General features: G+C 42.2%; 1 protein-coding gene across 9 annotated transcripts in view; it reads left to right on the top strand.

The window, feature by feature from the left end:
* LOC129815393 (nck-associated protein 5-like) overlaps window positions 1-14,672 on the top strand; it is a 112,361-nt gene that overhangs the window by 30,004 nt on the left and 67,685 nt on the right. For 2 of the 9 annotated variants that reach the window (XM_055869185.1, XM_055869184.1), the window contains exon 1: window positions 5,724-5,836. The exons of 3 other annotated variants lie outside the window; for them this stretch is intronic. Coding sequence is in view for 4 of the 6 variants with exons in the window: in XM_055869178.1 (XP_055725153.1) it covers window positions 5,724-5,816 (93 nt within the window). In the remaining 2 variants the exon portion in view is untranslated. Of the gene's footprint in view, window positions 1-2,917; window positions 3,026-3,054; window positions 3,171-4,989; window positions 5,421-5,612; window positions 5,837-14,672 lie in introns of those variants that run through there. 4 more of the 9 variants (XM_055869178.1, XM_055869179.1, XM_055869175.1 and 1 more) reach the window with 4 other exon arrangements.

Raw genomic sequence — 14,672 nt, 5'->3', positions numbered from 1 at the left:
TGCTAAGAAGCTGTTTTTGTTTATTTTTGACCATTTTAACTGAAAACAATAACAGTAAGGTACTTACTTAATTGTTACCTGCAAACGATTTGATATTGAGATAAAAACGGCTGCGTTGGACATTTCTAAGATGACAGAGAGAGGGGTCAGGTGTGCTTTCACACGGTCTGCTTGAATTCCATGTGTTTGTGTCTATTACGCATGACACTAGCCCTCTGACATTTATACATTCACACCTCATTGTTCCGCTGCTTCCTCGTGAGTTATTGTGAGATGTTTGATTACATTCGACTTCACACAGATGAGGTAGTCTGTTGACCTAAATCAAGCTCACTGTTGGTCTTCAGGCGTGCCATCATTCACCATCCAAACTCGTCCTGTTCTCACTTTAGCTGTCCCTCTTTTAAGGAAAATGGTTGCCATTTCAAATGTCAATATGGTTGCTCTGTCTGTATGTGCTACTTTATCTATTTGACTCCTGCGAATGGAGTGGAGAAGAGCAGGTTAATGTAGAGTAAACCTGATTTAAAACTATTAGGTGATTAATCTAGGTCACGATCAGTCATTCATTCTGCTATGATGTAAAAGGACTAGTGACAGACTTAAACTGACAGTTCCTAAATGCCCGGAGTCATATGTGTGACAGTGTTTGTTTGTTGACAGAGATACACAGACAGTGCTGATGAATGTGTGTGTGTCATCTGTGGTGTATCATATCCTGAGGTTAGGTTTATACAGTTAGTGAATTGTAATTTCGCTCCCGTTGCCCCCAGGTCAGAATTCACTCTACTCTACTGTTGTCCCGCTGGCCCTGGTGTCACACTTTACCCCCCACATGCAGTACAGTAATTTCTCACCCCATAACCCACCCCCACCCTGGTGTGTTCCAGTTAGTTTCGTTGTCAGGCACTGCCCCACACACAATTTACACACGTGCCCCCCAATTCCGTCTTCACCAAAACGTGTGTAAATATTGGACCATAAATTGTGCCTTCCTGTATTATGCTAAAATGTTTGTTCTATTTTACTGAGACATTTACTTTGTTCCTGTTAAGTTTTATTATTTGTTATTTCTGTTGCATTGTTGAGAAGGAACCTGCAAATAAGCATTTTGTTGGATGGCGTATACTAGGTGTATCCCGTACATATGACTAATAAAAACTTGAAAGTGTGTGTAGACACACGCAACGCATACACACAGTATGTACAGTGCTCCCCTTCCAGCTTCCCCCTTTGATGTGTGGGGTGTTAATGGAGCCCCTCATATTTTAATTTATTTATTCATTCATACTCCCTCCCTAGGAAGGGATTTGAGTGTCCCCCTCCCCCTCTTTCTCAAAATAACCAAACTGGAATCCAACTGACTGAATTGGCCAAAATTTAAACAGCATGGTGCTGGCTGGTTTGGGCACCTAATTGATACAGATATAATTACCACAAAAGCAAGAGATTTTTAATAAAGCACGTCTTCAAAACAGGCAGAGTGAAGGACACCCAAAATGTCCCTCTCTGGGGGTGGTCCTCAAAATGTGTGTTTGTTTAAGAGTCTAATGCAAAACCTTTTGGCATGTATCCACTATCATTCTCTCTTGAAATTAGCTAATACTTACCTAAATAAGTAAATCTTATTCTGGATGGTTGACTGTAAGAACATCTGCTAAATGAATAAATGTATGAAAAATAGCTACACAGGGGCATGTAGTCATGTACTTGTCATGACCGAGACAACCTGTGCACCAGAAACTCAGAAGAACAGCTGATACTAAATTTGCTTAGATAGGAAAATATATTTAGAGTCCTGATTTTGGTCAAAATTGAGGTCAAAAGACCACTTTGACCTGGCCAAGAGGACAGCTCAATTAAAAAAAACACATGTAGATTACAATGTGAGTACTCAGTACTATATCAAAACTGGCGTTCAGATTTTAACCATCAATCGAGCCTTACTTCCCATCGGTCTTAGAGGTCTAATAAACCACTCGAGGCGAAAGAAACGTCAGGACCTCCTCGGGCCATTTATCAAAAAGTGGGAGGTGAAGGTCGAGAGCCATGCGTCCCCCGAAACACAAGCCTTACTTCCCATCGGTCTTTGAGAGTTACCTGTCTACCAGCACAGAGGGTGTTCTTTAAAGCAAGACTCCGTGTCAGTTTGTTTATATTAATTATTTATGTTTAGGGTAAAAAATAAAAGGAATGCGTTTGCGTCAGACGTACATTGCAAGACATATCTGAATCATTGTTCTTGCGACAAGACAGCTCCCTCGTACAACGCTGCAATTTTCTTAGTAGTGAACTGATCAAATGGCAGACAAACGCCCGGCTACCCAAGATTGAGTGTTACTATCAACCGAAGAAAAAAAAAACTAACCAAAAACAACAAGATATTGGGAGGTCAAGAGTAAATATCGGTGAGTTTTGAAAGTTGGCGGGAGCTCGAGTCAACTCCATCTTAGACGCAATGCATTTCTGCTGGGCAGTTATGCTTGACATTGACAGATACACCCACTTTCTTCCTTGTAGCTAACGTTAGCTGATGTGTTCGTCAATGACTAGCCGGCAAAACAACCTAATTAAGCTAACTATTTATGTAACGTCTACTTCTAACAGTGACACTTTTGAAACAAAGTAGTTGTAAATGGTTACAAAGTTGTTAGCTACCAGTACAAAGTGAAGTGCTCTGCACTGTTATTCTTTGCTAGCTAGCTACAATGAAACCACCGCTTATTACACCAACTGTCCATTTGTTACCGTTTGTGTGATGTGTAACATTACTGCCCAGCCTGGCTAGCTAGCTAACGTTATGTAAAAATTGAGCAACTCATTTACAAGGCCAGGAAAGTTTGTCAAATAGTGTCGGTAATTTCGAGAATATGTGGTTGATATTGCAGCGGCAATACCTTTAGTATTTTCCTCATAGTTACCAGAAGGGAATAAGAGGTCCATCCACCCCTGCCAAAGATGGAGCATTTGAAGTGCATGCTCTGTCTAGCCCATTGGAATTGCGTCAAGCGCGACTGTTAGCCAGGTAAGATAGCATGACTTCGAACTAATATTAGCCCCAAAATGTTTTACTTGAATGCAGTTTTAACCTACTCGAGTGTCATATTATTTTACAGTGGGCATGACTTTCTAAAAGAAGATCCTGATATATTCGTATCCATACATGACATGTAAGGTATCTTGAATGTAATTTAGAAAACGTGCAAAATATGAACATTTCATTCAAACATGTATATTCTGTTCGCATATGATACAATTTGGGATACTGATTACTGTCATTCTTTTTCACATACAGTGCATTCGGAAAAAGTGTTCAGACCCCTTTACTTGTTCCACATTTTGTTACATTAGCCTTTACAATGTATTTTTTTTTTAAACTCAATCTACACAGAATACCCCATGATGACAAAGCGAAAACAGGTTTTTTGAAATGTTTGCAAATATGTTTAAAAATAAAATACCTTATTTGCATACATATTCAGACCCTTTGCTATGAGCCTCGAAATTGAGCTTGGGTGTATCCTGTTTCCATTGATCATCCTTTAGATGTTTCTACAACTTGATTGGAGTCCACCTGTGGTAAATTAGATTGATTGGACATGATTTGGAAAGGAACACATCTGTCTGTAAGGTCCCACAGTTGACAGTGCATGTCAGAGCAAAAACCAAGCCATGAGGTGGAAGTAATTGTCTGTAGAACTCCGAGACAGGATTGGGTCTGCACAGATCTGGGGAAGGGTACCAAATTTTTCTCGCAGGATTGAACACAGTGGCCTCACTTAAATGGAAGAAGTTTGGAACCCCCAAGACTCTTCCAATAGCTAGCCGCCCGGACAGACTGAGCAATCAAGGGAGAAGGGCCTTGGTCAGTGAGGTGACCAAGAACCTGATGGTCACTCTGACAGAGCTCCAGAGTTCCTCTCTGGAAATGGGAGAACTTTCCAGAAGCACAACCATCTCTCTAGCACTCCACAAGATTCTCTGGTCTGAAGAAACCAAGATTGAACTCTTTGGCCTGAATGCCAAGCGTCACGTCTAGAGGAAACCAGGCACTGCTCATCACCTGGCCAATACCATCCCTACAGTGAAGCGCGGTGGCAGCGTCATGCTGGGGGATGTATTTCAGCTGCAGGGACTGGGAGACTAGTCAGGATCGAGGGAAAGATGAATGGAGAAAAGTACAGTGATCCTTGATGAAAACCTGCTCAGGACCTCAGACTGGGGTGAAGGTTCACCTTCCAACAGGACAACGACCCTAAGCACACAACCAAGACAACGCAGGAGTGGCTTTGGAACAAGTCTTTGAATGTCATTGAATGGCCCGGACTTAAACCCGAACGAACATCTCTGGAGAGACCTGAAAATAGCTGTGCAGCAACGCTCCCTGTCCAACCTGACAGAGCTTGAGGGGATCTGCAGAGAAGAATGGGAGAAACTCTCCAAATACAGATGTGCCAAGCTTGTAGTGTCAGACCCAAGAACACTCGAGGCTATAATTGCTGCCAAAGGTGCTTCAACAAAGTACTGAGTAAAGGGTCTGAATAGTTATGTAAATGTGATATTATTTTTATACATTTGCAAAATAATTGTGTGTTATTTTGCTTTGTTATTGTGTGTAGATTGAGGGGGGGAAACAATTTAATCCATTTTAGAATAAGGCTGTAACGTAACAAAATGTGGAAAAGTGAAGGGGTCTGAATACATTCCGAATGCACTGTAAGTATGACCCAAATAAGTATTGGTGACACAGACACTGCCAGTATCATCAGCGTGGATCAGAATCAGTATAAACTATATTGTAAGCAGTGTGAAAGTACATTTCATTTTGTAGATTTGTAACTTTTTTGATACTCCGAATTGTCTCCTACAGCTACAGTATTTCAATCTGTAACAAATGGTCTAAAGGGAGGACAGGCCTGTTTTAATTGCTATTAGAACTGTATATGATTATCAACTCATGCACCCTTTTCATTCTGCTATTTCTTGTAGTATTGATTGGGTAGAGGACATCAGAAGAGGAAATGGAAGAGGATGTGACATCAGTTGATAGTGGATCCCATCAGAAGAGGATGAGGAAGTGACATCGGAGGTGGACAGCTCTTACTACATCCCTCCTTTTTGTGTAAGGTAGGTCTCAAAACCATGCTTTAAAAAAATATGTTTAAAGTACATTGCAGACCTACTTAAAGATATATCCCCAAATACCTGGCTTTTAAGTACTGTAAATGTGTCATATATTTTTATATGTTTGAGACAACACACAAGGCGAGCTGGAGGAATTCCAGAATCACATTCTGATGTATGCCAGCAAGAGGTTTGCCTTCACACCACCCATATGAGGCCAGGACACGCCTGGCAGCATTGGACTACAATCAACATTGAGAGAGGTCTGCTCTGAGGAACAAAGCTGGCAACAAGATGTGAGTGATTCCTGTTTCCCTGGTGTTCTGGGCACTGGCCTTTTATGTACATGCAGACTATTATGTACATCTCCGGTCAGAACCAGAACCTGCCCATACTTGTTCAGTGCAGCAGGACATTTTTACTGCATGTATCTTAATATTGTTATACTAATTACTCTTCTTTTGCTGTTCTGTGTTCTATAACCTCAGCTACTACAGAGAATATAGACAGTGTTTGCGAAGAAGACTCCAAAACCCTACAGTTAATTCCCTGAACTGCAAGCAGGTGTGGTCAGACAGAGGTTGGCATCCAACGTAGGAATGCCAAGGATCATCCCTCATGTAGCCAGTGACCCAAGGAATCTTAGCCTTCTCCCTGACATTCCACCACCACACATCCAGGAGCTGGTTCAGGCACGTCAGCCGAGGGCTAAGTATGAGTGATAAGATAAAAAAAAAAAATAGTGTTTTAAAAAAGTAGGGTCAAACAGTGTTTCTAGATGTCTTTTCCTCCCTCTCCCTAGGATCTGAACGGCTACAATGAATGGAAACCCTTATGTCCGCATGCACAAACACACACACGCATAAGCACACATACACACTGAATAACAATAGCTAACAATTCGTTGCTATAGTTTCTTGTAAATAATAATCACAAATAACCACCATTGTGTTATTGTACAGTCCCCTCTACTCAATTAAATAGACCTCATTTACTTATAAATAGCAATTGTACATAACTTCATGTTATTGAAAATGTATTGTACAGTCCCCTCTACAAGGCCTCCCAAGTGGTGCAGCAGTCTAAGGCAGTGCTAGAGGCATCACTACAGACCCAGGTTTGATCCCGGGCTGTATCACAACCGGCCGTGATCGGGAGTCCCATATGGCGGCGCACAATTGGCCTAGCATTGACCGGGTTAGGGGAGAGTTTGGCCGGGTAGGCCGTCATTGTAAATAAGAATTTCTTCTTAGCTGACTTGCCTAGTTAAATAAAGGTTAAATAACTTTTATTTAAAAAAATCCACCTGTAAATATACACTATATATACACGAAAGTATGTGGACACTCCATCAAATTAGTGGATTTGGCTATTTCAGCCAAGTGTATAAAATCAAGCACACAGCCATGCAATCTACATAGCAAACATTGGCAGTAGAATGGCCTTACTGAAGAGCTCAGTGACTTTCAACATGGCATTGTCATAGGATGCCACCTTTCCAACAAGTCAGTTCGTCATATTTCTGCCCTGCTAGAGCTTCCCTGGTCAACTGTAAGTGCTGTTATTGTGAAGCGGAATTGTCTAGGAGCAACAATGGCTCAGCCGCGAAGTGGTAGGCCACTCAAGCTCACAGAACGGGACCGCCGAGTGCGTAAACACATAAACGTCGCCTGACCTTGATTGCAACACTCACTACCGAGTTCCAAACTGCCTCTGGAAGCAACGTAAGCACAAGGACTGTTAGTCGGGAGCTTCATAAAATAGGTTTCAATGGCCGAGCAGGCGCACACAAGCCTAAGATCACCATATGCAATGCCAATCGTCGGCTGGAGTGGTGTAAAGCTTGCCGCCATTGGACTCATTCTCTGGAGTGATGAATCACACTTCGCCATCTGGCAGTCCAGCCAAACCCAGATTTGTCCGTCGAAGTCAGGAGAACTACCTGCCCAAATGCATAGTGGCAACTGTAAAGTTGTTTGTAGAGGAGGAACAATGGTCTGGGGCTGTTTTTCATGGTTTGTGCTAGGCCCCTTAGTTCCAGTGAAGGGAAATGTTATCTCTACATTATACAATGACATTCTAGACAATTCTGTGCTTCCAACTTTGTGGCAAGAATTTGGGGAAGGCACTTTACTTTTTCAGCATGACAATGCCCCTGTGCACAAAGCGAGGTCCATGCAGAAATGATTTGTTGAGATCGATGTGGAAGAACTTGACTGGTCTGGACAGAGCCCTGAGCACTAATGTAGCGATAACATCCCTCCAATCGAACACCTTTGGGATAAATTGGAACGCCGACTGAGAGCCAGGCCTAATCGCCCGACCTCACGAATGTTCCAACATCTAGAGGAAAGCCTTCCCAGAATAGTGGAGGCTGTTATAGCAGCAAAGGGTGGACCAACTCCATATTAATGCCAATGATTTTGGAATGAGACGTTTGATGAGAAGATGTCCACATACTTGGTCATGTAGTGTACCTTATACTTTCACTCATGAATCTTGTCTTATGTCTAAATAAATCTAGTTACACACCTTCAAATGATTTGTTCAATAATTTTGTTTCATATAAACATTTAACTATTTGTGGAATAAATAAATCATTTTGCACTTATGCACACTGACTTCGGTTGCCAGCTGTACGGTGTGTCTTCCGACACATTGGTGCGGCACAGCGAGCAGTGTGTCAAGAAGCAGTGCGGCTTGGCGGAGTCATCTTTCGGAGGACGCATGGCTCTCGACCTTCACCTCCTGAGTCCATACGGGAGTTGCAGCGATGGAACAATACTGTAACTACCAATTGGATATCTCGAAATTGGGGAGAAAAGGGGGTAAAAAGTACAACAAAAAATAATAGCAATAAGTAGATGGTAATATTATTTGCTTTCAATATTTCATAGAACTAGCTATGACTGATAGCTATCAATCTAACTTAGCTACAAATATTGATAAATTAATATGGTCATTAGATATTAGCTATATTACGTGACGATCTGACATCTCTGACGTTAGCTCTTTGGATATTTATGTTGTGGAAGGAAGACTAATTTGCTAAGACAAATATATTCAAAAGGTTTCGGAAATACATTAAATGAAAACAAGCATTGTTTTATTACGACAAGCCTAAAATTGGCTAACTGTTAGATTGCTTGCTGGCTACTAGTAGCTGCCTTGTCTAGCCAACAGGCAGAACACAGCTAAACACTACAGAAAATGCAGAACAGGTTGGCAGTGATGGATTCTGGGTTCTGACCTCTAAAACTTGAAATGGGGTTAATTATCAGGTATCCTATTGAAATATTGAGTGCAATGGGCTAGAGAGGGTTTACACCAGAAGTTAATGGTTATCTGTAGGAGGAAGGTATATCGGGGGCGCAATTAAGCTTGGAATGTGCTGAGTGCAGGAAAACGATTGCATGTGGCAGCACTGATAAGAGGAGTGAGCACTTTGGGGAAGAGGTCAGGTCAGGTCAGATGAATTGAGGAAGGACAGGTATCAGTAAGGTTTTGTCAAGCAACGGATGCATTGGCTTTTCAGATGTGTAGGAGGAGACTCCGCATAGGACAAAGGGTTAAATATCATTGCTTGTGTGAATGTCTTTTGTCTGATGCAGCTGTATTGACCCAATGGTTTGGTTTAAGCTTTACTAATCTTCTTGAGTTTTACTAGGTTAATTTAGAACCTAACAGCAGAAACAAGCTATTTTCCAGAACAGAACAAAGTGTAAAATATAATTGCTAATAACATAAATAATTGATTGTTTTATTCCAAAAAGTACTCTTACCAGTGTCTTTGGTTATAGTCTGACTGGAATGAATGAATGCAAGGCTAAATGGAACTACGGCAGAGTGACAGTTGAGTTGTAACCTCTCTCACACGAGGAGTGATGTTTACATCTTGGCTACACTCGAGCCCTTAAGTCGCCTGACTGAGAAATCAGCTGCAAAATGTAAACACACCTGAAGAGGGGAAAATTGAAAAAAGCACCAGTATTTCCAGTGCTGTGGCATCAAATCGCTGAATAAGTCAAATGAATACTTAAAATTTTATTGGTCACATCCACATATTTAGCAGATGTTATTGCGGGTGTAGGGAAATGGTTGTGTTCCTAGCTCCAACAGTGCAGTAGTATCTAACAATTCACAACAATACACACAAATCTAAGGTAAAATAATGGAATTAAGAAACATATAAATATTAGGATGAGAAATGTGGCATTGACTAAAATACAGTAGAATAGAATACAGGACATACAGTTGAAGTCGGAAGTTTACATACACTTAGTTTGGAGTCATTTAAAACTCGTTTTTCAACCACTCCACAAATTTCTTGCTAACAAAATATCGTTTTGGGAACTCGGTTAGGGCATCTACTTTGCATGACACAAGTAATATTTCCAACAATTGTTTATAGACACAGTGCAATAATCTATCACAATTCCAGTGGGTCAGAAGTTTACATACACTAAGTTGACTGTGCCTTTTAAACAGCTTGGAAAATTCCAGAAAATTATGTTGTGGCTTTAGAAGCTTCTGATAGGCTAATTTTAGTCAATTGGAGGTGTACCTGTGGATGTATTTCAAGGCATACCTTCAAACTCAGTGCCTCTTTGTGTGAAATCATGGGAAAATCAAAAGAAATCAGCCAATACCTCAGAAAAAAAATTGTTGACCTCCAAGTCTGGTTCATCCTTGGGAGCAATTTCCAAACGCCTGAAGGTACCACGTTCATCTGTACAAACAATAGTACGCAAGTATAAACACCATGGGACCACTCAGCCGTCATACCGCTCAGGAAGAAGACTCGTTCTGTTTCCTAGAGATGAACGTACTTTGGTGCAAATCAATCCCAGAACAACAGCGAAAGGACCTTGTGAAGATGCTGGAGAAAACAGGTACAAAAGTATCTATATCCACAGTAAAACGAGTCCTATATCGACATAACCTGAAAGGCCGCTCAGCAAGGAAGAAGCCAGTGTTCCAAAACCGCCATAAAAAAGCCAGACTACAATTTGCAACTGCACATGGGGACAAAGATTGTACTTTTTGGAGAAATATCCTCTGGTCTGATGAAACAAAATAGAACTGTTTGGCCATAATGACCATCGTTATGTTTGGAGGAAAAAGGGGGATGCTTGCAAGCCAAAGAACACCATCTCTACCGTAAAGCACGGGGGTGGCAGCATCATGTTGTGGGGGTGCTTTGCTGCATGTGGCACTTGTGCATTTCACATAATAGATGGCAACATGAGGCAGGAAAATTGTGGATATATATTGAAGTAACATCTCAAGACATCAGTCAGGAAGGGAAAGCATGGTCACAGATGGGTCTTCCAAATGGACAATGACCCCAAGCATACTTCCAAAGTTGTGGCAAACTGGCTTAAGGACAACAAAGTCAAGGTATTGGAGTGGCCATCACAAAGCCCTGACCTCAATCCTATAGAAAATGTGTGGGCAGAACTGAAAAAGCGTGTGCGAGCAAGGAGGCCTACAAACCTGACTCAGTTACAACAGCTGTCAGGAGGAATGGGCCAAAATTGACCCAACTTATTGTGGGAAGCTTGTGGAAGGCTACCCAAAACGTTTGACCCAAGTTAAACAATTTTTAGGCAATGCTACCAAATACTAATTGAGTGCAAGTAAACGTCTGACCCACTGGGAATGTGATGAAAGAAATAAAAGCTGAATGAAATCCTCTCATTATTTTGACATTTTACATTCTTAAAATAAAGTGGTGATCCTAACTGACCTAAGACAGGGAATTTTTACTAGGATTAAATGTCAGGAATTGTGAAAAACTGAGTTTAAATGTATTTGGCTAAGGTATATGTAAACTTCCGACTTCAACTGTACATATGAAAGGAGTTAAGCGGTACAGTATGTAGACATTATTAAAGTGACTAGTGTTCCATTATTAAAGTGACCAGTGATTTCCATGTCTGTGTGTGTGTGTGTATATAGGGCAGCAGCCTCTAAGGTGCAGGGTTGAGTAACCAGGTTGTAGCCGGGTAGTGATGGCTATTGAACAGTCTGATGGCCTTGAGACAGAAGCAGTTTTTCAGTCTCTCGGTCCCAGCTTTGATGCACTTGTACTGACCTCGCCTTCTGAATGATAGCGGGGTGAACAGGCCGTGGCTTGGGTGGTTGATGTCCTTGATGATCTGTTTGGCCTTCCTGTGACGTCGGGGGCTGTAGGTGTTCTGGAGGGCAGGCAGTGTGCCCCCGGTGATGCGTTGAGCAGACCGCACCACCCTCTGGAGAGCCCTGCGTTTGTGGGTGGTGCAGTTGCCGTACCAGGTGGTGATTGTATACGCTATTGCTCCTTGTTCACCAAACTGTCTGTGTGGGTGGACCATTTCAGATTGCAAGTGATGTGTATAAACTTGAAGCTTTTCACCTGCTCCACTTCGGTCCCGTCGATGTGGATAGAGGCGTGCACCCTCTGCTGTTTCCTGAAGTTCACGATCAGCTCCTTCGTTTTGGTGATGTTGAGGGAGAGGTTATTTTACTGGCACCACTCCGCCAGGGCCCTCACCTCCTCCCTGTAGGCTGTCTCGTCATTGTTGGTAATCAGGCCTACTACTGTTATGTCGTCTGCAAACTTAATGATTGAGTTGGAGGCCTGTGTTGCCACGCAGTCATGAGTGAACAGGCAGTACAGGAGGGGGCTGAGTTGAGGATCAGCGAAGTGGAGGTAATTTTGATACCTTCTCCACCTGGGGGCGGCCCGTCAGGAAGTCCAGGACCCAGTTGCACAGGGTGGGGTTCAGACCAAGGGCCCCAAGCTTAATGATGAGCTTGGAAAGTACTATGGTGTTGATAGCTGAGCTATAGTCAATGAAAAGCATTCTTACATAGGTATTCCTCTTGCCAACATGGGATAGGGCAGTGCGATGGGGATTGCATCGTCTGTGGATCTATTGGGGTGGTATGCAAATTGAAGTGGGTCTAGGGTGTAAGGTAGATGTGATATTATCCTTAACTAGCCTCTCAAAGCACTTCAAAATGACAGAAGTGAGTGCTACGGGGCGATAGTCATTGAGTTCAGTTACCTTTTTGTTTTCTTGGGGACAGCAACAATGGTGGACATCTTGAAACAATTTGAGACAGCAGACTGGGATAGGGAGAAATTTAATATGTCCGTAAAGACTCCAGCCAGCTGGTCTGCGCATGCTCTGAGGACGTGGCTAGGGATGCCGTCTGGGCCGACAACCTTGTGAGGGTTAACACGCTTAAATGTCTTACTCGAGTTGGCCATGGAGAATGAGAGCCCACAGTCCTTGGGAGCGTGTTGCCTTGGTGGGCACTGTGTTATCCTCAAAGCGGGCAAAGGTTTGGGTAGGTTTTAATAGTCCCAGTGGGAACAACATCGCCTGATGAACTCAGTCACCGTGTCTGTGTATATTTCAATGTTATTCTCAGAGGCTATCTGGAAAATATTCCAGTCCGCGTGATCAAAACAATCATGGATTAATCAAAAGAAAGCATGGATTCCAATTGGTCAGAAAAGCATTGAATAGACCTTTTTAGCATTTAGCAGCGCGATTACTACAGTCAATATGCTGATAGAACTTTGGTAGCATCTTCCTCAAATTTGCTTGATCCCCAGCTACAATAAATGCAGCCTCAGGATTTGTGATTTTCAGTTTGCACAAAGTCTAGTGTAGTTGTCGTGGTATCGGCTTGAGGGGGGTTACACGGCTGTGATTATAACCAAAAATAATTATTTTGGGAGGTATTACGGTCCGCATTTGATGTATTCTAGGTCTGTGAACAAAAGGACTTGAGTTTCTGTACGTTGTCACAATCACACCATGAGTAGTTCAACATGAAACATACACCACCTCCTTTCTTCTTCCCGGAGAGTTCTTTATTCCTGTCTGCACGATGTATTGAGAACCCAGCTGGCTGTATGGACGGTGACAGTATATCCGGAGAGAGCCATGATTCCGTGAAACAGATTGTTACAGTCCCTGATGTCTCTGGAAGGAGATCCTCGCCCTGAGCTTGTCTACTTTATTGTCCAGAGACCAAACATTAGCGAGTAATGTACTTGGAAGTGGTAGATGGTGTGCTTGCCTCCTGAGTCGGACTAGAATTCCACTCCGAATACCTCTTCTCCGCCGGCAGCATCTAGGAGCGCAGCCTCTGGGATAAGTGAAATTGCCCTGGGGTGTACAAACACAGGATCCAATTCGGGAAAGTCGTATTCCTGGATGTAATGCTGGTGAGGTTACTGCTGCTCTGATATCCAAAAGTTATTTCCGGATGTATGTACTAACACAAAAAACATTCTGGGCTAATAATGTAACAAATAACACAAAAAAAGTAATACTGCAAAGTTTCTTAGGAGTTTGAAGCAGAGCTGCCATGTCTGTTGGCACCATCTTCTGACTCTGAGAGATATAAACCAAATTTGAAAATGCATTATTTTATTTTGCACTTACTGAGTCTGGCTTTAATGGAAGTGCTTCTAACATAACCCAGGTAGTCTGGCATTCCCCAGGGCAGCTGTCTTGCCCCCTTTTACTTTTTTCTATCTTTACCAATCACCTGCCTTTGGCACGGAGTAAAACCTGTGTGTTTATGTATGCTGATGATTCAACACCATACATGCCAGCTACCATAGCAAGTGAAATCACTGCAACACTTAACAAAGAGCTGTAGTCAGTTTTAGAATGGGTGGAAAGAAATAAGCTAGTCCTAAATATTTCAAAAACCTAAAGCATTGTATTTGGACAAATCATTCACTAAATCTTGTAATGAATGTGGAATTTGAGCAAGTTGTGGAGACTAAACTGCTTGGTCGTAACCTTGGATTGTAAACTTTTATGGTCAAAACATATTGATGCAATGGTAGCTAAGATGGGGAGAGATCTGTCTGTCTGTAACAAAGCACTGCTCTTCTTGACATCGCTATCAACAAACCAAGTCCTACAGGCCCTAGTTTTCACACCTGGACTACTGCCTAGTCCTAGTCAAGTGGCACAAAGAAGAACAGAGGCAGATTACAGTTGGTCCAGAGCAGCACCGCTGGCCCTTAAGCTAACATATTAATAACATGCATGTCAATCTGTCCTGGCTCAAAGTAGAGGAGAGATTGACTACATCACTACCTGTCTTTGTAAGAGGTATTGAAATACTGAAAGCACCGAACTGTCTTTTCAAACGCCTAGCACACAGCTCAGACACCCATGCATACCCCTCAGCAGAGGTCTCTTCACAGTTCCCAAGTCCAGAACAGACGATGGGAAACGCACAGTACTACATAGAGCCATGACTACATGGAACTCCTCTCTTCCACATCAAATATCCCATGCAAGCAGTAAAGTCAGATTTAAATACAGATCAAACTACACCTTATTGAACAGAATTGACTGTGAAGAGACGCACATGCGCACACACAAGCATAAGCACACACAATCTAACGCATGCACTCTACACACACCTACATTGTAATATTGTTATATTGCTGTATAATGGATTTTATTGTAGATATATTGTACAGTAGTGTGTTGTGTGATGTACTGTTTTATTTTTTATATAAT

The sequence above is a fragment of the Salvelinus fontinalis genome, chromosome 18 (assembly GCF_029448725.1).
Source record: "Salvelinus fontinalis isolate EN_2023a chromosome 18, ASM2944872v1, whole genome shotgun sequence".
NCBI lineage: Eukaryota > Metazoa > Chordata > Actinopteri > Salmoniformes > Salmonidae > Salvelinus > Salvelinus fontinalis.
Note: the sequence above shows the minus strand (reverse complement) of the source record. Positions and strands in the feature narration are given on the sequence as shown.